Raw genomic sequence first — 25,645 nt, forward strand, 5'->3', positions numbered from 1 at the left:
GGAACCGTTGCTAGGACACGTGGGCCAAAATGATGAGAGAGAAGTGACCACAACCACACAACTTTTGACCTCAACCTCACAACTTCTGACCACATCTAGTATCCACAACCACACAATTACATACCACAACCACACAACTGCTTACCATATCTAGTGACCACAACCACACAATTACATTCCACAACCACACAACTTCTGATCACACATTTAACTATTGACCACAACTACAGAACCACATAACATCTGACATCAACCGCACAACTTCTGACCACATCTAGTGACCTCAATCACATAACTTCTAACCGCAACCACACAACTTCTTACCACATCTAGTGACCACAACCACACAACTATTGACCACAACCACACAACTTCTGAACATATCTAGGGACCACAACCACTGACAACAACCACACTTCTGACATCTAGGGGCCACAAACACAATTTCTGACCAAACATCAAACTTTTGACCATATCCACACAACTATGGAACCACATAACTACTGACCACAACTTCTGACCAAATCTGACTGTCGGTGGGAATTTAAAATAATTTCACAATTGGAATAATCAATAGTGCAACTTTTTAAAACTTCTTTCATTACAACAACAAAGAGCTTTAGCAAGCCCCGCAACTTTACTTGTAAAGTTACCATCTAGTTCACCCTTCCCCATCTCACCCATTGAAGTTGCACAATTTTCACAAAGCAAGCCAACCTACAAAGCTTGCTGACATGACTGAGGAGCAATGCAAACATTAAGGCCCTGGCGATCTCTTCCACTGTTAAAAAAAAAGGATGTTTTAAAATCCATTGTATTTCAGAAAAGGTATTAATGGGATGCTATGTAGAATGCCTCTAGCCAAGTAATAATGATACCTCAGCATTTCAAGTAGGCTTAGCCCAATACCTAGCCTCCTGAGCTTGTCGCAATTCTTGTTCTTTTGAGTTGATCGGGGTGTACTATCCATCTATTTGGCATCCAGGTAAATTTTCCATTTAAAGATACTCCAATACAAAAGTTGCATTTAAATAGCTTTAATAAAGTGACAAACATACAAAGTAAAGTGATAAACAAGTGATAAAAATCATTCATACATATCCGGTTCAATGTACAATTCTGTCCCCTCAAATCATAATACAGTATACAGTATACACAAAAGTGCACAAAGTGAACACATTTCCTCACTGTACACATTTGTTTTTACCGTATTGCACCCAGAATGTGTAACTGGATCAAAATAACATTTATTCAAAACAGATGGACCAAATTGAAAACTTTTCACATCGTTTTTTTTAACAAGGAAAAGTTATTGATAGCTGTTGACTAAATGCAACCGACAGCTCTACACAAATCTAGTTCTAGTTGAAGTCGTTTTTTAAAAATTTTACCCCTTTTTCTCCCCAAATGCGTGGTATACAATTGTTTAGTAGCTACTATCTTGTCTCATCGCTACAACTCCCGTACGGGCTCAACGAAGGTTGAAAGTCATGCGTCCTCCGATACACGACCCAACCAAGCCGCACTGCTTCTTAAGCGCCATCCAACCCGGAAGCCAGCCGCACCAATGTGTCGGAGGAAACACTGTGCACTGCGCCCAGCCCGCCACAGGAGACGCTGGTGAGCTATGGGACAAGGATTTCCCTACCAGCCAAACCCTCCCTAACCCGGACGACGCTAGGCCAATTGTGCGTCGCCCCAGTTACGACAGAGCCTGGGCGCGAACCCAAGGTCTCTGGTGGCACAGCTGGTGCTGCAGTACAGCGCCCTTAACCACTGCGCCACCCGGGAGGCCCAGTTACAGTAGTTTTTAGCTATCGAGCGTGAACACACAGAGTGTGTGTCTGTGTGTTTCAGCCTCTGTCTGTTTTGACATAGGCTGAAAAGCTAAGCCTGAAAGGCATAGGCACCGGTAGATAAGTGAGGAAATACAAAGGTGAGGAAATACACAATTATAAAGTGCATAAAACTGTCTTCATATTCTTTTCTTGTGGTTAACTAGGAACTACTTCAAGAGTTCAAGTCACACACACAACAGTAAGTTATACAAATTGGAATGTCACAGTTCCTGTCATATTATAAATATTTGGTAGGCTACAATCCTCCTGGGTCTATAGGAATGTGGCCTGTTGGAAGAAGGCCCAGGGAGAAAGGGGGACCAGAGAGTTGGACGGACAAGGGTACAAAAGTTTGGGGCCACTTAAGAAATATCCTTGTTTTTGATAAATTTGCTTTTTTTTTGTCCCTTAAAATAACATCAAATTGATCAGAAATGCAGTGTAGACATTCTTAATGTTGTAAATGACTATTGGAGCTGGAAATTGATAATTTTTTAATGGAATATCTACATAGGCGCACAGAGGACCATTATCAGCAACCATCACTCCTGTGTTCCAATGGCACGTTGTGTTAGCTAATCAAAGTTCATAATTTTAAAAGGCTAATTTATCATTAGAAAACCCTTTTGCAATTATGTTAGCACAGCTGAAAACTGTTGTGCTTATTAAAGACGCAATAGAACTGGCCTTCTTTAGACTAGTTGAGTATCTGGAGCGTCAGCATTTTTGGGTTCGATTACAGGCTCAAAAATGGCCAGAAACAAAGACCTTTCTTCTGAAACTCGTCACTTTATTCTTGTTCTGAGAAATGAAGGCTATTCCATGTGAGAAATTGCCAAGAAACTGAAGATCTCGTACAACTCCCTTCACAGAGCAGTCATCAGAGGTGGATGAGCGGAGGTGGGTTGAGTTTTAGAGGGCCTGGTAGTCTTTTCCTGATTGTGTTTCTGTGACATTCTGATAGTAGTGGACAATGGAGCCAAGTACACCTGCAGGGAGGAAAAAGAAAACACAATTTAGGAAGATGTAAAACACACCTGAAACATACACACACAGCTAACTCCTGATGTTTACCTCAGCAGACACTACGCCAAACACCGTAAACACTTGAGAGATGAGACAACAGTAAGACAAGAACAAACACCAGACATGTGGTAGGAGACATGCAGATGAGTTAACCACACAGCGCTACAGCAGTGTGGGGTTCAAGAGTCCTTCATTTTCTCCCTCTTGGTGGAGTGTCGATTATTCTGCATTATGGTTCTTCTAAAGCGGATGGTTCTTCTAAAGCGGACTATTTGGCCATTCCTATGATGTCACTACTTTAGGCATCAATTGCAAGTCTGTTGTAGCCTGGCTGACGCCACTCATGTGGTACACATCGAGGGAGCACTATGACCTACTGGTCTGGACAGGAGTCCCTTTGCTGGTGCAATTTTCACCCAGCAATTGATCGAGCTTTGATTGGCTCTCTCAAACATTTTTTCCCCCCCTGGGGGGGATTAAGACCTCTTGTTGTTTGGATCTGTGGCGGCCGGGGGCTGTACACCTGAGTATTTGAGTGAGAAAGACAGCGGCGAGCCAACCAGGTAAAAGCACAGCCCACTTCATTATCGGCGCATTGTCCCGAAAACATCAAACAGCCTCAAGTTTTTATTTTAATTGTATTATTTCACCTTTATTTAACCAGGTTGTAACGGTTGTCGTCGGTGAAAGAAGGAGAGGACCAAAGCGCAGCGTGGTAAGTGTTCATCTTTTTTAATGAAACTGAACACTTCAAAATACAAAACAATGAAGTGAAAACCGAAACAGTTCTATCTGGTGCAGACACACAAAGACTGAAAACAACCACCCACAAAACACAAAGGAAAACAGGCTACCTAAATATGGTTCTCAATCAGGGACAACGATTGACAGGTGCCTCTGATTGAGAACCATATCAGGCCAAACACAGAAATAGAAAAATATAGAAAAACTAACATAGACAACCCACCCAACTCACACCCTGACCATACTAAAACAAAAGACAAAACAAAGGAACTAAGGTCAGAACGTGACACAGGTAGGCTAGTTGAGAACACGTTCTCATTTGCAACTGCGACCTGGCCAAAATAAAGCATAGCAATTCGACACATACAACAACACAGAGTTACACATGGAATAAACAAAACATGGCCAATAATACAGTAGAACAAAAGAAAACTAAAAGTTTATATACAGTGAGTGCAAATGAGGTGAGTTAAGGCAATAAATAGGCCATGGTGGGAAAGTAATTACAATATAGCAATTAGAAACTGAAATGGTAGATGTGCAGAATAAGAATGTGCAAGTAGAGATACTGGGGTGCAAAGGAGCAAGATAAATAAATACAGTATGGGGATGAGGTAGGTCGATAGATGGGCTGTTTACAGATGGGCTATGTACAGGTGCAGTGATCTGTGAGCTGCTCTGACAGCTGGCGCTTAAAGTTAGTGAGGGAGATATGAGTCTCCAGCTTCAGAGATTTTTGCAGTTTGTTCCAGTTATTGGTAGCAGAGAACTGGAAGCAAAGACGACCAAAGGAGGAATTGGCTTTGGGGGTGACCAGTGAGATATACCTGCTGGAGCGCGTGCTACGAGTGGGTGCTGCTATGGTGACCAGTGAGCTGAGATAAGGCGGGGCTTTACTTAGCAAAGACTTATAAATGACCTGGAGCCAGTGGGTTTAGGTACGAATATGAAGCGAGGGCCAACCAACGAGAGCATACAGGTCGCAATGGTGGGTAGTGTATGGGGCTTTGGGGACAAAACGGATGGCACTGTGATAGCCTGCATCCAGTTTGTTGAGTAGAGTATTTGAAGCTATTTTGTTGATGACATCGCCGAAGTCGAGGATCGGTAGGATAGTCAGTTTTACTAGGGTAAGTTTGCGGCGTGAGTGAAGGAGGCTTTGTTGCAATATAGGAAGCCGATTCTAGATTGAATTTTGGATTGGAGATGCTTAATGTGAGTCTGGAAGGAGAGTTTACAGTCTAACTCTCCGATTTGACACACTGAACTCTGTCTGAGAAGTAGTCGGTAAACCAGGCGAGGCAATCACTTGAGAAACCAAGGCTTTCTGCCAATAAGAATGTGGTGATTGACAGAGTCGAAAGCCTTGGCCAGGTCGATGAATAAGGCTGCACAGTAATGTCTCTTATCGATGGCGGTTATGATGTCGTTTAGAACCTTGAGCGTGGCTGAGGTGCACCCATGACCAGCTCTGAAAACAGATTGCATAGCGGAGAAGGTACGGTGGGATTCGAAATGGTCGGTAATCTGTTTGTTAACTTGGCTTTCGAAGACCTTAGAAAGACAGGGTAGGATAGATATAGGTCTGTAGCAGTTTGGGTCTAGAGTGTCACCCCTTTTGAAGAGGGGGATGACCGCGGCAGCGTTCCAATCTTTGGGAATCTCAGACGATACAAAAGAGAGGTTGAACAGGCTAGTAACAGGGGTTGCAACAATTTCGGCAGATCATTTTAGAAAGAGAGGGTCCAGATTGTCTAGCCTGGCTGATTTGTAGGGGTCCAGATTTTGCAGCTCTTTCAGAACATCAGTTATATGGATTTGGGTGAAGGAGAAATGGTGGGGGCTTTAGAGGATTGCTGTGGAGGGTGCGGGGCAGTTGACCGGGGTAGGGGTAGCCAGGTGGAAAGCATGGCCAGCCATAGAGAAATGCTTATTGAAATTCTCAATTATAGTGGATTTATCGGTGGTAACAGTGTTTCCTAGCCTCAGAGCAGTAGGCAGCTGGGAGGAGGTGCTCTTATTCTCCATGGACTTTACAGTATCCCAGAACTTTTTTGAGTTAGTACTACAGGATGCACATTTCTGAATGAAAAAAACTAGCCTTAACTTTCCTAACTGCCTGTGTATATTTGTTCCTAACTTCCCTGAAAAGTTGCATATCACGGGGGCTATTCGATGCTAATGCAGAACTTCACAGGATGTTTTTGTGCTGGTCAAGGGCAGACAGGTTTGGAGTGAATCAAGGACTATATCTATTCCCAGTTATACATTTTTTGAATGGGGCATGCTTATTTAAGATGGTGAGGAAGGCACTTTTAAAGAATAGCCAGGCATCATCTATCAGCCAGGATGAGGTCAATGTCATTTCAGGATATCCAGGCCAGGTTCATTAGAAAGGCCTGCTTGCTGAAGTGTTTTAGGGAGCGTTTGACAGTGATGAGGGATGGACGTTTGACCGCAGACCCATTACGGATGCAGGCAATGAGGCAGTGATCGCTGAGATCTTGATTGAAAACAGCAGAGGTGTATTTGGAGTGCGAGTTAATTAGGATGACATCTATGAGGGTGCCCGTGTTTACGGATTTGGAGTTGTACCTGGTAGGATCATTGATAATTTGTGTCAAGCTTGGATTGTTGGATGGCCGAGGTGTTAAGCATGTCCCAGTTTAGGTCACCTAGTAGCACGAGCTCAGAAGATAGATGTGGGGCAATCAATTCACAAAGAGTATCGAGGGCACAGCTGGGGGCACAGGGGGGGTCTATAGCAAGCGGCAAGTGAGAGACTTGTTTTTTGGAAAGGAGAATTTTTAGAAGTAGAAGCTTGAATTGTTTGGGTACAGACTTGGATAGTAATACAGAACTCTGCAGGCTATCTTTGCTGTAGATTGCAACACAGCACCCTTTGGCAGTTCTATCGTGGCGGAAAATGTTATAGTTCGCAATGGAGATTTCAGGGTTTTTGGTGGTTTTCCTAAGCCAGGATTCAGACACAGCTAAGACATCCGGGTTGGCAGAGTGTGCTAAAGCAGTGAGTAAAACAAACGTAGGGAGTAGGCTTCTAATGTTAACATCCAAGGCTTTTACGGTTACAGAAGTCAACAAATGAGAGCACCTGGGGAGTGGGAGTGGAGCTAGGCACTGCAGGACCTGGATTAACCTCTACATCACCAGAGGAACAGAGGAGAAGAAGGATAAGGGTACGGCTAAATGCTATTCGAACTGGCTGTCTAGCACGTTCGGAACAGAGAGTAAAAGGAGCAGGTTTCTGGGCACAATAGCATAGATTCAAGGCATAGTGTACAGACAAAGGTGAGGTAGGATGTGAGTACATTGGAGGTAAACCTAGGCATTGAGTAATGATGAGAGAGATATGGTCTCTAAAGATGTTTAACCTCTTGGTGTTAGGGGGCAGTATTTACATTTTTGGAAAAAAAACGTTCCCGTTGTCTGTGAGTATAACAGAACTGATGTTGCAGGCGACAGCCTGAGAAAAATCCAATCCAGAAGTGCCCCAGGTTTTGAAAGCGCTGCATTCCAATGACTCCCTATATGGCTGTGAATTTACCATCAACGAGCTTACGCTTTCTACGTATTCCCCAAGGTGTCTACAGCATTGTGACATAGTTTTACGCATTTCTGTTGAAGAATACCAGTATGGGGGCACATTGCGTAAGTGGTCACATGGTGGCTCCGAGAGAGATTCTCGCGTGAAGTGCAGAGGTAGCCATTACTCCAATCGGTCCTAGAGAAAAAGGAATTGTCCCGACGGATATATTATTGAATAGATATTAGAAAAACACCTTGAGGATGGATTCTAAACAACGTTTGCCATGTTTCTGTCGATATTATGGAGCTAATATGGAATATTTTTCGGCGTTGTGGTGACCGCAATTTCCGGGCAATTTCTCAGCCAAACGTGAAGAACAAACGGAGCTATTTCACCTACAAAAATAATATTTTTGGAAAAAATTTCTCGTGAGTGAAAACATCCGAAGTTCATCAAAGGTAAACTATTTAATTTGATTGCTTTTCTGATTTCCGTGACAAGTTTGCCTGCTGCTAGCAAGGCATAATGCTATGCTAGGCTATGATAAACTTACACAAATGCTTGTCTAGCGTTGGCTGTAAAGCATATTTTGAAAATCTGAGATGACAGGGTGATTAACAAAAGGCTATATTGAGCAGGGCTAGAGGCTCTACAGTGAAATAAGACAGTAATCACTAACTAGGACAGTAATGAACGAGGTATATTAATATTGGAGAGAGGCATGCGTAGCCAAGTGAACATATGGGTCCAATGAGTGGTTGGGTTGACTGGGGACACGGCGACTCAGACAGTTAGCAGGCCGATGCTAACACGCTAACAGTTAGTAGGCCGGGGCTAAACAAGCTATCAGCTAGCAGACCAGGTTAGCAAGCAAGCAGTTAACAGACCAGGGGTTCCAAGTAGCTCTAGGTAGCTAGCAGGCCTAGCAGAATGGTCCTTCAGCGGACATCGCGCCTGAGGAGCCAGTTGGAATCCTCGGGCAGATTATGTCGGTATTCCAATCGTTGAGGATCGGCGGGGTTCCGTGCCCTGTACCGGTAGTAGAAGGAGTCCGGATATTGTAGCCCAGGAGTGAGCCGGGAGATGGGTCTAGCATGGGCTAGCCCCAGGCTAGTTGGTGCTAGCTCCAGGACGGAAACATTAGCCAGGAGTAGTAAAACCGGGTTGCGGTTAGCTAGCTGTGATGATCCAGATGAAAAGGTTCAGAGTTTGTGGTAGGAATTCAGGGATATGGAGGGAAAAATAGGTCCGATATGCTCTGGTTTGAAACGCGTTGTACAAACTGGCGAGAGCTTTCCGAGCTAAAGGTTAGCTGATGACCGCTAGCAGTGGTTAGCTGACTGATAGCTGGTAGCTAGTTAGCTTCAGTTGAGGTATTCCAGTTTGGGAGTAAATAGAAATACTTTAGGAAAAAAAAAAACAGATCCACACCACATTGGGTGAGGCGGGTTGCAAGAGAGTATTTTGAAGTTGAGGTTTCGGAAAAATATTAAAAAGAACATGAAGAAAAAGATATATACACATGGGACGAGACAAGACAAAGACGTCTGACTGCTACGCCATCTTGGAAGTCAGGAGGACTTCGAGTTTCGTGTCAATCAGACTAAGTCTGTTGTGCAATGTACATAGAGTACATGCAAATATACATCACTCGTGTTAAAGGCACAAGTGACAGACCTACAACTGGGACACAATCAGTATTTACCAAAACAACTGTTCACAATGTTGTTCAACATGTTTGAACAGCAGCTTTCTAAATGTAGGAATGTCCAGGAAGCATGGAATCTATATAAATCACAGTCAACATAAGCATTGACACCAAACCCTGTGATCCTGAATACTACCCTCGGCCCTAGGAGTCACACATTTGACAAAAAGGGAACTACCTGTGAAAGACAAACATACACACCACTGAGAGAAGCACACAGAAAGCCAGTAGCATCAGAAGATAAGGACAATGTGCCCAGTCCTGTTTACAAGGTGTGGTTTAGGAGACAGCAGTTCCCAGTCAACATACTAAACCATCTGTTAATATTGAATGTTCTATACTCCTGTTAACCAAGAAACCGATGGGGGACAATGAGATGGAAGTAAAAATATTTTACCTCCAGGGTGTCTGGAAACTCTGGGATCTGAAGGAAGAGAAACAAAACATTCTGTTGGCTCTGTTGTAGACTAGCTACATATGGTCATTGGGAATATAACGTTCAGAATTACACAATAACGTTAGGAATTAAGACGCAAAAGGAAAATATAGAATTGTATATAGAGCTTCTAAAGATAGCATTGCATTCTACATAGCTGACACACTGATTTAAATGTGTCATTTAAATAGAGATCATGAAAGCCATTCAGTAAATATCCCAGACTGGGCAGCAAGAGAACAACCAGTATGACATAAACTCAGCAAAAAAAGAAACGTCCCCTCACTGTCAACTGCGTTTATTTTCAGCAAACTTAACAATTGGCCATACAAATATTTACTGAGACATAAACTGAACAAGTTCCACAGACATGTGACTAACATAAATGGAATAACATGCCCCTGAACAGAGGGGGAGGGTCCAAATCAAAAGTAAGTCAGTATCTGGTGTGGCCACCAGCTGCATTAAGTACTGCCGTGCATCTCCTCCTCATGGACTGCACCAGATTTGCCAGTTCTTGCTGTGAGATGTTACCCCACTCTTCCACCAAGGCACCTGCAAGTTCCCTAACATTTCTGGGGGGAATGGCCTTAGCCCTCACCCGTCAATCCAACAGGTCCCAGACGTGCTCAATGGGATTGAGATCCGGGCTCTTTGCTGGCCATGGCAGAACACTGACATTCCTGTCTTGCAGGAAATCATGCACAGAACGAGCAGTATGGCTGGTGGCATTGTCATGCTGAAGGGTCCTGTCAGGGTAAGCCTGCAGGAAGGGTACCACATGAGGGAGGAGGATGTCTTCCCTGTAACGCACAGCGTTGAGATTGCCTGCAATGACAACAAGCTCAGTCCGCTGACGCTGTGACACCAAGACGGACCCTCCACCAAATCGATCCCGCCCCAGAGTACAGGCCTCGGTGTAACGCTCATTCCTTCGACGAAAAACGCGAATCCGACCATCACCCCTGGTGAGACAAAACTGTGACTCGTCAGTGAAGAGCACTTTTTGCTAGTCCTGTCTGGTCCAGCTACGGTAGGTTTGTGCCCAAAGGCAACATTGTTGCCGGTGATGTCTGGTGAGGATCTGCCTTACAACAGGCCTACAAGCCCTCAGTCCAGCCTCTCTCAGCCTATTGCAGACAGTCTGAGCACTGATGGAGGGATTGTGCATTCCTGGTGTAACTCGGGCAGTTGTTGTTGCCATCCTGTACCTGTTCCGCAGGTGTGATGTTCGGTTGTACCGATCCTGTGCAAGTGTTGTTACACATGGTCTGCCACTGCGAGGACGATCAGCTGTCCGTTCTGTCTCCCTGTAGCGCTGTCTTAGGCGTCTCACAGTACGGACATTGCAATTTATTGACCTGGTCACATCTGCAGTCCTCATGCCTATTTGCAGCATGCCTAAAGCACGTTCACGCAGATGGGCAGGGGCCCTGGGCATCTTTCTTTTGGTGTTTTTCAGAGTAAGTAGAAAGGCCTCTATAGTGTCCTAAGTTTTCATAACTGTGACCTTACTTGCCTACCTGTAAGCTGTTAGTGTCTTAACGACAGTTCCACAGGTGCATGTTCATTAATTGTTTATAGTTCATTGAACAAGCAGGGGAAACAGTGTTTGAACTGTTTACAATGAAGATCTGTGAAGTTATTTGGATGTTTCCTAATTATCTTTAAAAAGACAGGGTCCTGAAAAAGAGATGTTTCTTTTTTTTGCTGAGTTTAGAATAGGATGAAGTTTAATATCCAAGAGGGGGAAAATGTATTTGACATACAGTACTGGTGCATACAAAATATAATGTCACTCACCTCGTTGTTTAGAGATGAGGAAGCTTGCAATAACCATGACAACAAAGGTCAGGCATGCAAACAGTGGAGCCAGGACAGTCAGCAGGGACGTTCCTGTTGAAACATACAACAGGAATTCACTGGATTCACCTGCATGACCTACTGTACTTCATAACTAGTTAAAACAAGTGACCAAAGAATGGGAACATTCTGTTGATCTTGTGGCGTGTAGTCTGCCAGTGTTGTTACACCTTTTATTAAACCCGACACAAGCTTGACATACACACACGCTGTACATAAAACAGATGCACGCATGCATACACACTTGCCTTCTAATCTATACAATGCTCTTTCAGTGTACACTAAAGCAGTGGCACCAAGTAGGCCTCCTCCCGTACACTTACCTCTATTGGTGGTGGGCTCGGAATGTCTGAGTTCCTTCATCAGTTCGGTACAGCTCTCATGGAGTTGCATCTTCTCCCTCCTCGTGAACTCAGTGTCCCAGTCCCAAAGCTGTTTGAGTGAGAGGGCCTGTGGTACCTCAGCTGTCCAGGTGTCTGTGGATTGGTCCAAAGTCAGGAAGTCATTCCCGTTGACAAGGAGCTGGTCGGTCGAATGCACCACTCGAAATCCATTCAGTTTGCATTCACGCACACGCAGGTACTGGTAAGTAGGATTTTCTGGTCATTGAAGGAAAAAGGGAAAGGAATGGTTAAGGATGAATGTATCCTTTATACAGAATATATATCTGATTGTATTCCTTGTCAGTCAAGGAGGTAGATTTGTCCTGCCCTATCTCAGGTAACTGCCATTGTGCCCTTGAGCAAGGCACCTGTACAGAGGTAAATTTTGTTTTATACTGGATATTCAGTGAATATTTAGTAACCTCGTCAATAGCTATTGAACCAAGCAAGCCATGACTATGAAGATGGTGGATGGAGAACAATCCACACTTAAAAATAGATTTAGGATTTCAAATCGCTCGTACATAACTATAACAATTATATATTCTGAGCCAGGGGAGGACGGACAAACATCCACTGTTGATGTATTTATTTTTAATTTAGATATTTATTCCTTTCAATCTTCAATAGCTCTTACACACCACCACCCCCTATTATTGCAGACCGAAACCCCTTCCCCCCCAAAAAACACAGCATTATGACAACAAAAAAGCTGTGTATTTGTCCATCCTCCCTCGATTCAGAATATATAATTGTCATAGTTAGTTGATTCAATATTGACGCGAGAACTTCAGAATATTTTGTAATTGATCAAACCATTGAATTATATTTGACGATTTCCAACGAACAAGTTAGCCATCGAAAAGTTTCAGCGTGTGTAGTTTAGTTAGCCTGCTAACGTCTTCATAGCTAGTAGCGTGGAATCAGGACATGACCAAACTGTTGGTGAGATAATGGATGTTGAAACTGCCAGGGAGAAAAGAGGCATTGTTGAAACTCACTCATATGCTTGCAGTGTAAAAATAGGGGGCGAATGAATACCCCAACCAAGGAGCAACTTCCAAAGAAGCTGAGAAGTGAACCATCAATGAGCAAGCTACAGGAGAACATCGTCCGCAGCCTCACAGCTAAAAATCAGAGAGAGCGCAGATGACATCATGGATTTGGTGAAAAAGAACACCATCAGTATCGTTAACCTGAAGAAAGCGATTGATTTCAATGCTGAGGAAGTAAAAACTCGGAAGCAGCAGAACGCAACATTGAAAATTCAGGTTGCAAAGCAGAAGAAACTCCCGAGAATGACCGGTATCGTCGGAGATGGAATCTTCGAATTTATGGAATAGCAGAAAAATCTGACGATAACATCAAAAGCAAGAGTGAAAGACATTTGCAGGGGCAATAGTCCCAGAGGATGAGCGAAATGTTGTTGCAGGTTCTCTGGATGTAGTGCACCGCCTAGGTAGGCTGAGAGATAGGGAAAACAACCAGCCACCACGACCAGTGTTCATGAGATTTATCTCCAGGACAATGAGGGATATGACATGGAAAAGTGCAAAGGAAAATTACTATTTAATGAAGAACAACCTGCGTATATTTTAAAAGGCAACTTTAAGGGTCATATATTGAGTCATAAGGCAGATAATACAGGGAGATGGATTATACTATTGGTAGATGTCAACCGCATTCAATTCATTGTTGTAAATACTTATGCTTCCAATAACAAGTCAAGTAACTGTATTTTATTTTGTATTTATTTATTTACTTACTACATTTCCATCGGGGTGGAGATTTTAATACAGTATTACATGATAATCTAGATAGATGGCCTCCTAAGGATAGCAATTCTGTTTGTGAGATAAGGAATATATATGTCTAAGGTTAGGTGTTCCAGATATTTGGAGACATAAGAAACCCAGATAAGATTATGTTTACATGGAGTACCAAAGATTTATCTATACAATCCTGTATTGATTTCTGGCTGATATCTGAAGATATGGCTGTAAAGGTTGATAGTCTCGATTGAACCATCGATTTTAACAGACCACAAAGGGATCTCAATAGGGATCTCAAGATAAATATGCATGGTTTGTCAACAACAAAACAGTCAAAGTTACTGGGAAATGAACAAGACTTTACTAGAGAATTAAGTATTTAAGAAGGAAGTAGCAGGAATTATTGATAAATACTAGAATTGTGCCTGTGTTATGAATACATTTGGAAGTTACTGGGAGCTAATGAAATTTGATTTAAGGCATTTGGCTATTTCAATGGGGAAAGAAATTGCTTGTGCCAAGAGAGAGAAAGAATGACATCATAAAGGGAATAATGGATTATACTAAAAAAAACTTAACTACCTAATCAGGAATTACTGGAGCTATCATCATTTCAAATGCAGTTAGACTGTATCTACGAGAAGGCCCGGGGAGCGTTTGTAAGATAAAGACAAAAATGGATGGAATAGGGAGAGAAAGTTACAAAATATTTCTTTAATTTAGAAAAAGGGCAGGCGAAAAGACTTCCATATGTAAATTAATGATTAATAATACTCCCAATGAAAATCCAAAAGAAATCACTCAGCATGTTGCCCAGTTTTATCAGAATCTGTATACATCAGCACCGGCAACTTCCAATATGGATCTTTTCTTAGACAATATACCAAACATTGCTAAGATGATAGATAATGATTTCAGGGATTTTTGTGATGAGTTATCTGAAATTGAGATAAGGCTTTTAATACAAATACAGTCTTAAGGACAATAGGTCCCCTGGAAATGATGGTTTAATCAGCTTTTTATTTAAAAAAAATAGTTTAAAGCATTCAATGATAAATTGATTCCTTTCATTCTTGCTATGTTCCAAGAATCAATAGAAAAGGGGGATTTACCGGCTTCGTTAAAGCAAGGTGTAATTACTTTGATTCCCAAAACTAATAAGGATAGTCTTTATATAGACAACGGGAGACCCAATTAGCCTGTTGAATAATGAGAAATTATTTGCCCTTGTATTTGCTAAGAGGTTGAAACAAGGCTTGCATCATATACTTGATGAAGAACAATGTGGTTTTATGCATGGTCGACACATTAGTAATAACATCAGGTTGATCTTAGATATGATTGACTATAATGACCTCATCATTGATGATAGTTTTCTTATGTTTGTTGATTTTTATCAAGCTTTTGACACTGTAGAACATGAGTTTATGTTCAAAGCAATACGTTTTGGGGGGTTTGGTGACTTTTTTTTAAAGCAGTCCAAACTTTATATAGTGGTTGTACTAGCTCTGTAAAATTGGGGGTTGTATCTCTTTTAAATTCCTCTGAGGTTGATGTAAGTAACATAGATTTACATGAAAATATATTAATTGGCAATATTAACATCAAAGATAAATGTAGTAATAAACAGATTAGGAAGAATTGTTTGTGATACTACAATTCCCTCAGCAAGATTATTTTGGTCAGATATCTATGGTGATATACAATGGGGGAAAGCATGGAAAATTGCTAACAAATATTGTAACAAGGTAAAGGATGTTTCATTTAAAATGTTACATAGTATTTATCCTGTGAAACATGTTTTGGAAAGATTCACTGACTATAAATTAAATTTCTGTGGAATGGAGAAGGAGACCATTTTGCATTTGTTTTGTGCCTGTATTTATAGTCTAATTTTTTGGAATTGACATACAGAATTTTGTTAAGAAGAAAAAGGGACCGGTTGTAGTATTTAATGGTTTTGATATAATGATTTATTTCAGAAATTCTGACATAGATAAAGATGTAGTATATTGAATTTAACTGCTAATAATACTAGGTAAATTGCATATTCACAAATGCAAATGGTCTAATTCAAAACCTAACTTTTTTCACTTTATAAATTAACTTGAACTAAAATGAAAAACAAAAAGGCAATTCAAACTTGTGGTATTATTAATGAATATGATTTGTGTCCTTTTCTATCACTCTATTTAGATATTTATTCCTTTCAATCTTCAATAGCTCTTACACACCACCACCCCCTATTATTGCAGACCGAAACCCCTTCCCCCCCAAAAAACACAGCATTATGACAACAAAAAAGCTGTGTATTTGTCCATCCTCCCTCGATTCAGAATATATAATTGTCATAGTTAGTTGATTCAATATTGACGCGAGAACTTCAGAATATTTTGTAATTGATCAAACCATTGAATTATATTTGACGATTTCCAACGAACAAGTTAGCCATCGAAAAGTTTCAGCGTGTGTAGTTTAGTTAGCCTGCTAACGTCTTCATAGCTAGTAGCGTGGAATCAGGACATGACCAAACTGTTGGTGAGATAATGGATGTTGAAACTGCCAGGGAGAAAAGAGGCATTGTTGAAACTCACTCATATGCTTGCAGTGTAAAAATAGGGGGCGAATGAATACCCCAACCAAGGAGCAACTTCCAAAGAAGCTGAGAAGTGAACCATCAATGAGCAAGCTACAGGAGAACATCGTCCGCAGCCTCACAGCTAAAAATCAGAGAGAGCGCAGATGACATCATGGATTTGGTGAAAAAGAACACCATCAGTATCGTTAACCTGAAGAAAGCGATTGATTTCAATGCTGAGGAAGTAAAAACTCGGAAGCAGCAGAACGCAACATTGAAAATTCAGGTTGCAAAGCAGAAGAAACTCCCGAGAATGACCGGTATCGTCGGGGATGGAATCTTCGAATTTATGGAATAGCAGAAAAATCTGACGATAACATCAAAAGCAAGAGTGAAAGACATTTGCAGGGGCAATAGTCCCAGAGGATGAGCGAAATGTTGTTGCAGGTTCTCTGGATGTAGTGCACCGCCTAGGTAGGCTGAGAGATAGGGAAAACAACCAGCCACCACGACCAGTGTTCATGAGATTTATCTCCAGGACAATGAGGGATATGACATGGAAAAGTGCAAAGGAAAATTACTATTTAATGAAGAACAACCTGCGTATATTTTAAAAGGCAACTTTAAGGGTCATATATTGAGTCATAAGGCAGATAATACAGGGAGATGGATTATACTATTGGTAGATGTCAACCGCATTCAATTCATTGTTGTAAATACTTATGCTTCCAATAACAAGTCAAGTAACTGTATTTTATTTTGTATTTATTTATTTACTTACTACATTTCCATCGGGGTGGAGATTTTAATACAGTATTACATGATAATCTAGATAGATGGCCTCCTAAGGATAGCAATTCTGTTTGTGAGATAAGGAATATATATGTCTAAGGTTAGGTGTTCCAGATATTTGGAGACATAAGAAACCCAGATAAGATTATGTTTACATGGAGTACCAAAGATTTATCTATACAATCCTGTATTGATTTCTGGCTGATATCTGAAGATATGGCTGTAAAGGTTGATAGTCTCGATTGAACCATCGATTTTAACAGACCACAAAGGGATCTCAATAGGGATCTCAAGATAAATATGCATGGTTTGTCAACAACAAAACAGTCAAAGTTACTGGGAAATGAACAAGACTTTACTAGAGAATTAAGTATTTAAGAAGGAAGTAGCAGGAATTATTGATAAATACTAGAATTGTGCCTGTGTTATGAATACATTTGGAAGTTACTGGGAGCTAATGAAATTTGATTTAAGGCATTTGGCTATTTCAATGGGGAAAGAAATTGCTTGTGCCAAGAGAGAGAAAGAATGACATCATAAAGGGAATAATGGATTATACTAAAAAAAACTTAACTACCTAATCAGGAATTACTGGAGCTATCATCATTTCAAATGCAGTTAGACTGTATCTACGAGAAGGCCCGGGGAGCGTTTGTAAGATAAAGACAAAAATGGATGGAATAGGGAGAGAAAGTTACAAAATATTTCTTTAATTTAGAAAAAGGGCAGGCGAAAAGACTTCCATATGTAAATTAATGATTAATAATACTCCCAATGAAAATCCAAAAGAAATCACTCAGCATGTTGCCCAGTTTTATCAGAATCTGTATACATCAGCACCGGCAACTTCCAATATGGATCTTTTCTTAGACAATATACCAAACATTGCTAAGATGATAGATAATGATTTCAGGGATTTTTGTGATGAGTTATCTGAAATTGAGATAAGGCTTTTAATACAAATACAGTCTTAAGGACAATAGGTCCCCTGGAAATGATGGTTTAATCAGCTTTTTATTTTAAAAAAATAGTTTAAAGCATTCAATGATAAATTGATTCCTTTCATTCTTGCTATGTTCCAAGAATCAATAGAAAAGGGGGATTTACCGGCTTCGTTAAAGCAAGGTGTAATTACTTTGATTCCCAAAACTAATAAGGATAGTCTTTATATAGACAACGGGAGACCCAATTAGCCTGTTGAATAATGAGAAATTATTTGCCCTTGTATTTGCTAAGAGGTTGAAACAAGGCTTGCATCATATACTTGATGAAGAACAATGTGGTTTTATGCATGGTCGACACATTAGTAATAACATCAGGTTGATCTTAGATATGATTGACTATAATGACCTCATCATTGATGATAGTTTTCTTATGTTTGTTGATTTTTATCAAGCTTTTGACACTGTAGAACATGAGTTTATGTTCAAAGCAATACGTTTTGGGGGGTTTGGTGACTTTTTTTTAAAGCAGTCCAAACTTTATATAGTGGTTGTACTAGCTCTGTAAAATTGGGGGTTGTATCTCTTTTAAATTCATCTGAGGTTGATGTAAGTAACATAGATTTACATGAAAATATATTAATTGGCAATATTAACATCAAAGATAAATGTAGTAATAAACAGATTAGGAAGAATTGTTTGTGATACTACAATTCCCTCAGCAAGATTATTTTGGTCAGATATCTATGGTGATATACAATGGGGGAAAGCATGGAAAATTGCTAACAAATATTGTAACAAGGTAAAGGATGTTTCATTTAAAATGTTACATAGTATTTATCCTGTGAAACATGTTTTGGAAAGATTCACTGACTATAAATTAAATTTCTGTGGAATGGAGAAGGAGACCATTTTGCATTTGTTTTGTGCCTGTATTTATAGTCTAATTTTTTGGAATTGACATACAGAATTTTGTTAAGAAGAAAAAGGGACCGGTTGTAGTATTTAATGGTTTTGATATAATGATTTATTTCAGAAATTCTGACATAGATAAAGATGTAGTATATTGAATTTAACTGCTAATAATACTAGGTAAATTGCATATTCACAAATGCAAATGGTCTAATTCAAAACCTAACTTTTTTCACTTTATAAATTAACTTGAACTAAAATGAAAAACAAAAAGGCAATTCAAACTTGTGGTATTATTAATGAATATGATTTGTTTGTTTAGGATTCCTGGCAATGTACATAGTTTGAATGTATGCTTGTTTGCATGTGACTATTCCTCTTTTGTTTGTTGATATTTGTTGATATTTTTTTTAAATCAAGAATATCCACCGAAAATCCAATATAGAACACATTTTACGGTGGCAACTGTGTGTTTGTGTACTTATTAGTGTGTTGCAGTAGGTTCAGGCATGCATTAGGCCTACTTGTCATGGTGTTGGTGACATTTTCTTCGATCTCGAACGCCTGCTGAAAAGACTCGTAGTTGCCCATCAATACAGCACGGAGAATGCCACTGACGTATTTCCCGCTGCCGGAGAGAGGTGCTCCGTTGACCAACACCTGCTCGACGGTCTCCATCTCGCCGACCACTCCCGACCGCTGGAACAGAATGACCGTGTCTGCAACAAAACACATCAACAAATCTAATTTTGTTTGTTATTAGTAGCCTAAGATTCATAACACAAAGGTGTAGAATGTTGTGCGTAAAATGAACAAATTGTACATGGCAATGGGAATGAAAAAAGTAAGCAATGGAAAAACATACCAATTGGAAGACCCCAACTTAAATTGAAAAACAGAATGAATGTAAGTGGAAGTTGCATCTTTGCACTATGCGAGGACTGGCTTTGGAAATGATGTACTGTAGTTTAAAATAACCTCCAAGACGTAAACCAATTATAATAGATTATATATCATTAGAAAGGACTCGCTCGTGTTCTCCTTTCCAACATCAAACAGGTAGAATGATGAAGGGCAGAGCGTTTATCAATCAAACGTCCATAGCTAAGTGCGTAGCCTCTGGATTTGTGGCTATGAGTAGTCCGTCCTTATGTTGACTTTTAAATGCGTAGCTAGCCTACTAAGATTTTCAGTAGTGTTGATGTGATTGGCTGGTGGTAGCTGGTTCCGTTAGGGGAGGAGCTTCAAGGCGTGCAACTGCAACAACCTGTACTGCCCTGCCAAGCAAAAAAGCAGGAACTGCATTCGGTCAAAAAAAAAATGTTATTTACTTTTTTTCATACATTAAATACATGCTTTATCATTTGGACAAATATCCCGCCTTCATTGTGTTGTGGTATGGAGAAAATGGGGGGGTCATGTTTGTAGTAACTGCAAGAAGGCAGTAACTGCATTTTACCTTGGTGTCACTGAGCTTTGTGCTGCACAGTTGACCTTGGTATTATTTATTGTTCTTTGCTGATACAAGTGTCAAACTATATGACACTGACACATTTTATTTTTACCTTTATTTAACTAGGCAAGTCAGTTAAGAACAAATTCTTATTTTCAATGACAGCCTAGTGGGTTAATGCCAGATTTGTACCTTGTCAGCGCGGGGATTTGAACTTGCAACCTTCCGGTTACTATTCCAACACTCTAACCACTAGGCTACCCTGCCGCCGCACATACAAATAAACATATTAACACAAGTTTGTGTCAAAAACAATCGTCATGGAAACGTATTCCAGTGGGTGTACCAAGCAAGAAGGCAGTAACTGCCGTCCAGGGACAAAGGTCATGTCAGAGGTGAGAGCCAATATGAATAAAAAATTACCTCATAGTAAGACAACAGATAACCATATCTCCCATGATCTGCCTACAATTCATTTGTCTGGACAATAAACAAAAACTTTGAAGTCATTTTTCTTAGTTTCACTTTATGAGCTCTTTTGCTTTGTAGGGCAGTGTAGGTGTTACATAACACAATCTCATCAGATTAAAAGGACTGCTACCTCATAGGAGTGAGGGCATAGGGACGATCAGATTACAGTTATAAATGACCCTGAATTGTTTTCCTCTTGTAACTTGTTTTCAGTTAGTTTTGAGATATTCTAGATACTGTAGCTTATAGAAAGTACATTTTGACATCCAGTTGGTGTCTAAAAGTGGAATAGTGGAAAATTTTCTACCAAATGTCTCTAATTTGAATGATGAGAAATTTGCATATTTATTAATTAAGTAACCATAGCTCCTCTTAGGCTACTAACAGTACAGAATAGTTTGTTTCCGGATGTTCTTGTCACTGTTACCAGATATTAGACATATACGACAGCAAAGGACTATGAATGCTATGTCCATATATGTATCTTTCTCTGTTACAGAGGTGGATGTTTTCAAACATCCGGACTCTATGAGTACAGCAACACTAGAGCAGAGGCTCTATGAGCGCAAACAACATTAGAGAAGAGACTCTATGAGTACTAACAACATTAGAGCAGAGACTCTATGAGTGCAAACAACATTAGAGAAGAGACTATGAGTGCAAACAACATTAGAGAAGAGAGATGTGTAGAGTTCAGTCTATCTGTGTCTGACTCAGATGAACACAACAAGGAAGATAGAGGAAGTCACAGACACTATGAAACCACTACAGTAGCTACAGTTTGTGTGTGTGTGTGGGGGTGTTCTTGTGGTTGTTCCAGATATTAGTCAGATATTGTTACCAGATAGGCATTTGGCAGGACAGGAGTATGAATGCTAAGTCCATATACTGTACATGATGTACCTTTGTCTGTTTCAGAGGTGGATGTTTCCAAACAGCATGACCCTATGAGTACAAACAGAACTAGAGCACATTGGGTCAAGAAGAATGAAAAAGGAGGACACACATTATTTTTTATTTTCTATATACACTGCTCAAAAAAATAAAGGGAACACTTAAACAACACAATGTAACTCCAAGTCAATCACACTTGGAACACTGAATGACAATAAATATAACATGTTGTTGTGCAAATGGAATAGACAACAGGTGGAAATTATAGGCAATTAGCAAGACACCTCCAATAAAGGAGTGGTTCTGCAGTGGTGACCACAGACCACTTCTCAGTTCCTATGCTTCCTGGCTGATGTTTTGGTCACTTTTGAATGCTGGCGGTGCTTTCACTCTAGTCTGAGACAGAGTCTACAACCCACACAAGTGGCTCAGGTAGTGCAGCTCATCCAGGATGGCACATCAATGCAAGCTGTGGCAAGAAGTTTTGCTGTGTCTGTCAGCGTAGTGTCCAGAGCATGGAGACGCTACCAGGAGACAGGCCAGTACATCAGGAGACGTGGAGGAGGCCATAGGAGGGCAACAACCCAGCAGTAGGACCGCTACCTCCGCCTTTGTGCAAGGAGGAGCAGGACGAGCACTGCCAGAGCCCTGCAAAATGACCTCCAGCAGGCCACAAATGTGCATGTGTCTGCTCAAACGGTCAGAAACAGACTCCATGAGGGTGGTATGAGGGCCCGACATCCACATGTGGGGGTTGTGCTTACAGCCCAACACCGTGCAGGACGTTTGGCATTTGCCAGAGAACACCAAGATTTGCAAATTCGCCACTGGCGCCCTGTGCTCTTCACAGATTAAAGCAGGTTCACACTGAGCACATGTGACAGATGTGACAGAGTCTGGAGATGCCGTGGAGAACGTTCTGCTGCCTGCAACGTCCTCCAGCATGACCGGTTTGGCGGTGGGTCAGTCATGGTGTGGGGTGACATTTTTTTTGGGGGGCCGCACAGCCCTCCATGTGCTCGCCAGAGGTAGCCTGACTGCCATTAGGTACCGAGATGAGATCCTCAGACCCCTTGTGAGAGCACAAGCAGGTGCGGTTGGCCCTGGGTTCCTCCTAATGCAAGACAATGCTAGACCTCAAGTGGCTGGAGTGTGTCAGCAGTTCCTGCAAGAGGAAGGCATTGATGCTATGGACTGCCCGTTCCCCAGACCTGAATCCCATTGAGCACATCTGGGACATCATGTCTCGCTCCATCCACCAACGCCACGTTGCACCACAGACTGTCCAGGAGTTGGCGGATGCTTTGGTCCAGGTCTGGGAGGAGACCCCTCAGGAGACCATCCGCCACCTCATCAGGAGCATGCCCAGGCGTTGTAGCGAGGTCATACAGGCACGTGGAGGCCACACACACTACTGAGCCTCATTTTGAATTGTTTTAAGGACATTACATCAAAGTTGGATCAGCCTGTAGTGTGGTTTTCCACTTTAATTTTGAGTGTGACTCCAAATCCAGACCTCCATGGGTTGATAGATTTTGATTTCCATTGATAATTTTTGTGTGATTTTGTTGTCAGCACATTCAACTATGTAAAGAAAAAAGTATTTAATAAGAATATTTCATTTATTCAGATCTAGGATGTGTTATTTTAGTGTTCCCTTTATTTTTTTGAGCAGTGTATATATGTTTTAAATTTAACCTTTATTTAACTAGGCAAATTAGTTTAGAACAAATTCTTATTTACAATAACGGCCTACCCCAGCCAAACATGGATGGCGCTAGGCCAATTGCGCGCCGCCCTATGGGACTCCCAGTCACAGCCGGATGTGACGCAGCCTGGATTCAAACCTGGTACTGCAGTGACAACTCTTGCAATGAGATCCAGTCTTAAACTACTGCGCAAGTCCGGAGCCAGATTAGACAGTTACTGAGTTTACTGACTTAAAATGCTAATTAAGTGTCCCAAACATAAAGGGGTGAAAAGACATATGGAAGAGAAGTCAGCAACACATCTGACTGTAAGGCCATGAAGCAGATGATGCAGCTGTAGGGCTTCCCTACATGACTGCATAGTGCCCTAGTCTTTACCCCTCTGATGCACAGAATGTATCTGTCTTTTCTCCAGTGAGGAAAAGCTACTTAAAGAAGTGTAAACGCACGTTGTAACCCTTGAGGGGATAGTGTCCTTTTCTATCACTCTATGTCTTTCAAATAAGAGGACATTTTGTAATTATTTTGTAATTATTTACAAAATGTCCTCTTATTTGAAAGACATCGAGTGACACAGAGTTTAAAACACGCCCCTTGTGATTGGTTGCCAGTGTGTGTAGGCCTATATCCTTTGTGAATGGTCGCCAGTGACTCATGTGTCTCAAGTTTTGTTGACTGTGAAGTACAGCCTCCGAGGCACTGTTTGGATGATTGACTATAGATTAGGCGGGGCTTTGACCAAAGTTCACAGTGGCGTAGTCAGCAAAAGAAGTGTCCTCTTTAACGATGGCGGCGGTGGCTTCGGTGGGGCAGACGGGGTTCTTCTGGAAGTTGACACTGGCGTAGTGAAGGGAGTCAGAGGCGTAGATGGTGGTCGCCGGACCTGAGTCTGGCTGGCTCCTTTATATCTTCAAAGTCAACAATACCATGACCACCCTGGAGAGGAGGAGGAGGAGAGGCTAGGATGAAGAGGAGGAGGGAGAGGAGAGGGAGGACGACGACGACAGAGGGAGTGGGAGAGAAAGAGGAGTAGGGAGAGGAAGAGGAAAAAAGAGGAGGACGTCGTGAAGGGGAGGAACAAATTGTTTGACACACACTTACGTAAACACACATACACTGACCTTTCCATTATTCCCTGCATCTGTGCTCATCCTGTGTGTTGAGGAGGCAGCTCCAGTGGTACACAAAGCACACATCACACATATGGAGAGTTACACTTGAAGGACTTGAAGCAGACCAGAAGAGCTGATTGGATGTGGTCTGCTCTGTGTGTGTGTTTGTGTGTAATGTCTGGAATGGAAGGGTATCAAACATATCAAAACCATGTGTTTGATCAATTCTATTGACTATTCTGACTATTCTGGCCATTATTAGCCGTCCTCCCCTCAGCAGCTTCCACTGGAGTCTGTGTGTGTGTGTTAAAAAAAACGAACCTTTCTGTTTGTTGCGTTTACAACTGTCGACAATAACCAGGATGACAGCAAACACCAACCCACCCAGACTCACAGATACAATGATGACCACAGAGATACTTTGAAGACACACACACCCACACATAAACACCCACACACAGAGAGAGTAGACCACAAGCAACAAGCTCTTCTTTGCTGCTTATATACAGTCCTTCCAGTGCGTCATTGCTTTGCAGAGGAAATTGCAGTGCGTTTTGTGTGGTGCATAAGTTGGATGTATCCTACATATTGGGAAAAGTTGGTGTAAAAAAGGCTGTCCTGCTCCTTTCCTCTCTATCTAACTTCCCCTCACAGTCCCTTCAGTTTCCCTTCAGTCCCGTATGTTCGGCTGCTCAGACTACCTAGGTTATTCCTCACCCATCAAAGCCCTGCCATGCCCAACCAATCAGAGTGCTTGGAAATGCGCATCTAGCTACTGCACCCGCCCACTCAGGTCAGAGTGTTACTGTCGTCAGAAGGGAGAAGGCGCATGTTTCTGAGGACTTTTTGTTGTCGACAGTAACACGAATGTCTGAGTGTTGTGCATGTATTGAAATAACCACAACATTAAGATTCCAAGTTATTCGGATCACCAAAATCACAGTGGTGGAAAAAGTACCCAATTGTCATACTTGAGTAAAAGTAAAGATACCTTAACAGGAAATTACTCAAGTAAAAGTCACCCAGTAAAATACTACTTGAGTAAAAGTCTAAAAGTATTTGGTTTTACATACATTTATTTTGATACTTAAGTATAATTGCTCAAATATAAAATGAAAAGTAAAAGTATAAATAATTTCAAAGTGCTTATATTAAGCAAACCAGACAGCACCATTTTCTTATATATATATTTTTTTTAAGATATCAAGGGGCACACTCCAACACAGACATCATTTACAAACAAAGCATTTGTGTTTAGTGAATCCGCCAGATCAGAGGCAATTGGGATGACCAGGGATGTTCTCTTGATAAGTGCATGAATTTGACAATTTTCCTGTCCTGCTAGCCATTCAAAATGTACCGAGTACTTGTGGTTGTCAGGGAAAATGTATGGAGTAAAAAGTACATTATTTTCTTTAGGAATGTAGTGAAGAAAATATAAATCGGAAAGTAAAGTACAGATACCC

The 25,645-nt window shown here is 41.2% G+C and overlaps 1 protein-coding gene across 1 annotated transcript; it reads right to left on the reverse strand.

Annotated features, from left to right (window-relative positions):
- Positions 1 to 1,021: 1,021 nt before the first annotated feature.
- si:dkeyp-13a3.10 (uncharacterized) lies at positions 1,022 to 19,763 on the reverse strand. The gene is made up of 6 exons (XM_021613103.3): positions 19,406 to 19,763; positions 19,065 to 19,259; positions 11,486 to 11,761; positions 11,103 to 11,195; positions 9,261 to 9,287; positions 1,022 to 2,827 (listed from the first exon to the last, which is right to left on the reverse strand). The coding sequence occupies exons 1-6, from the start codon at positions 19,461 to 19,463 to the stop codon at positions 2,751 to 2,753; spliced, it is 726 nt and encodes a 241-aa protein (XP_021468778.2). The 5' UTR covers positions 19,464 to 19,763; the 3' UTR covers positions 1,022 to 2,750.
- Between the last annotated feature and the right edge of the window lie 5,882 nt (positions 19,764 to 25,645).

This window comes from Oncorhynchus mykiss, chromosome 8, assembly GCF_057628025.1.
Source record: "Oncorhynchus mykiss isolate SJ-2025 chromosome 8, ASM5762802v1, whole genome shotgun sequence".
Lineage (NCBI taxonomy): Eukaryota > Metazoa > Chordata > Actinopteri > Salmoniformes > Salmonidae > Oncorhynchus > Oncorhynchus mykiss.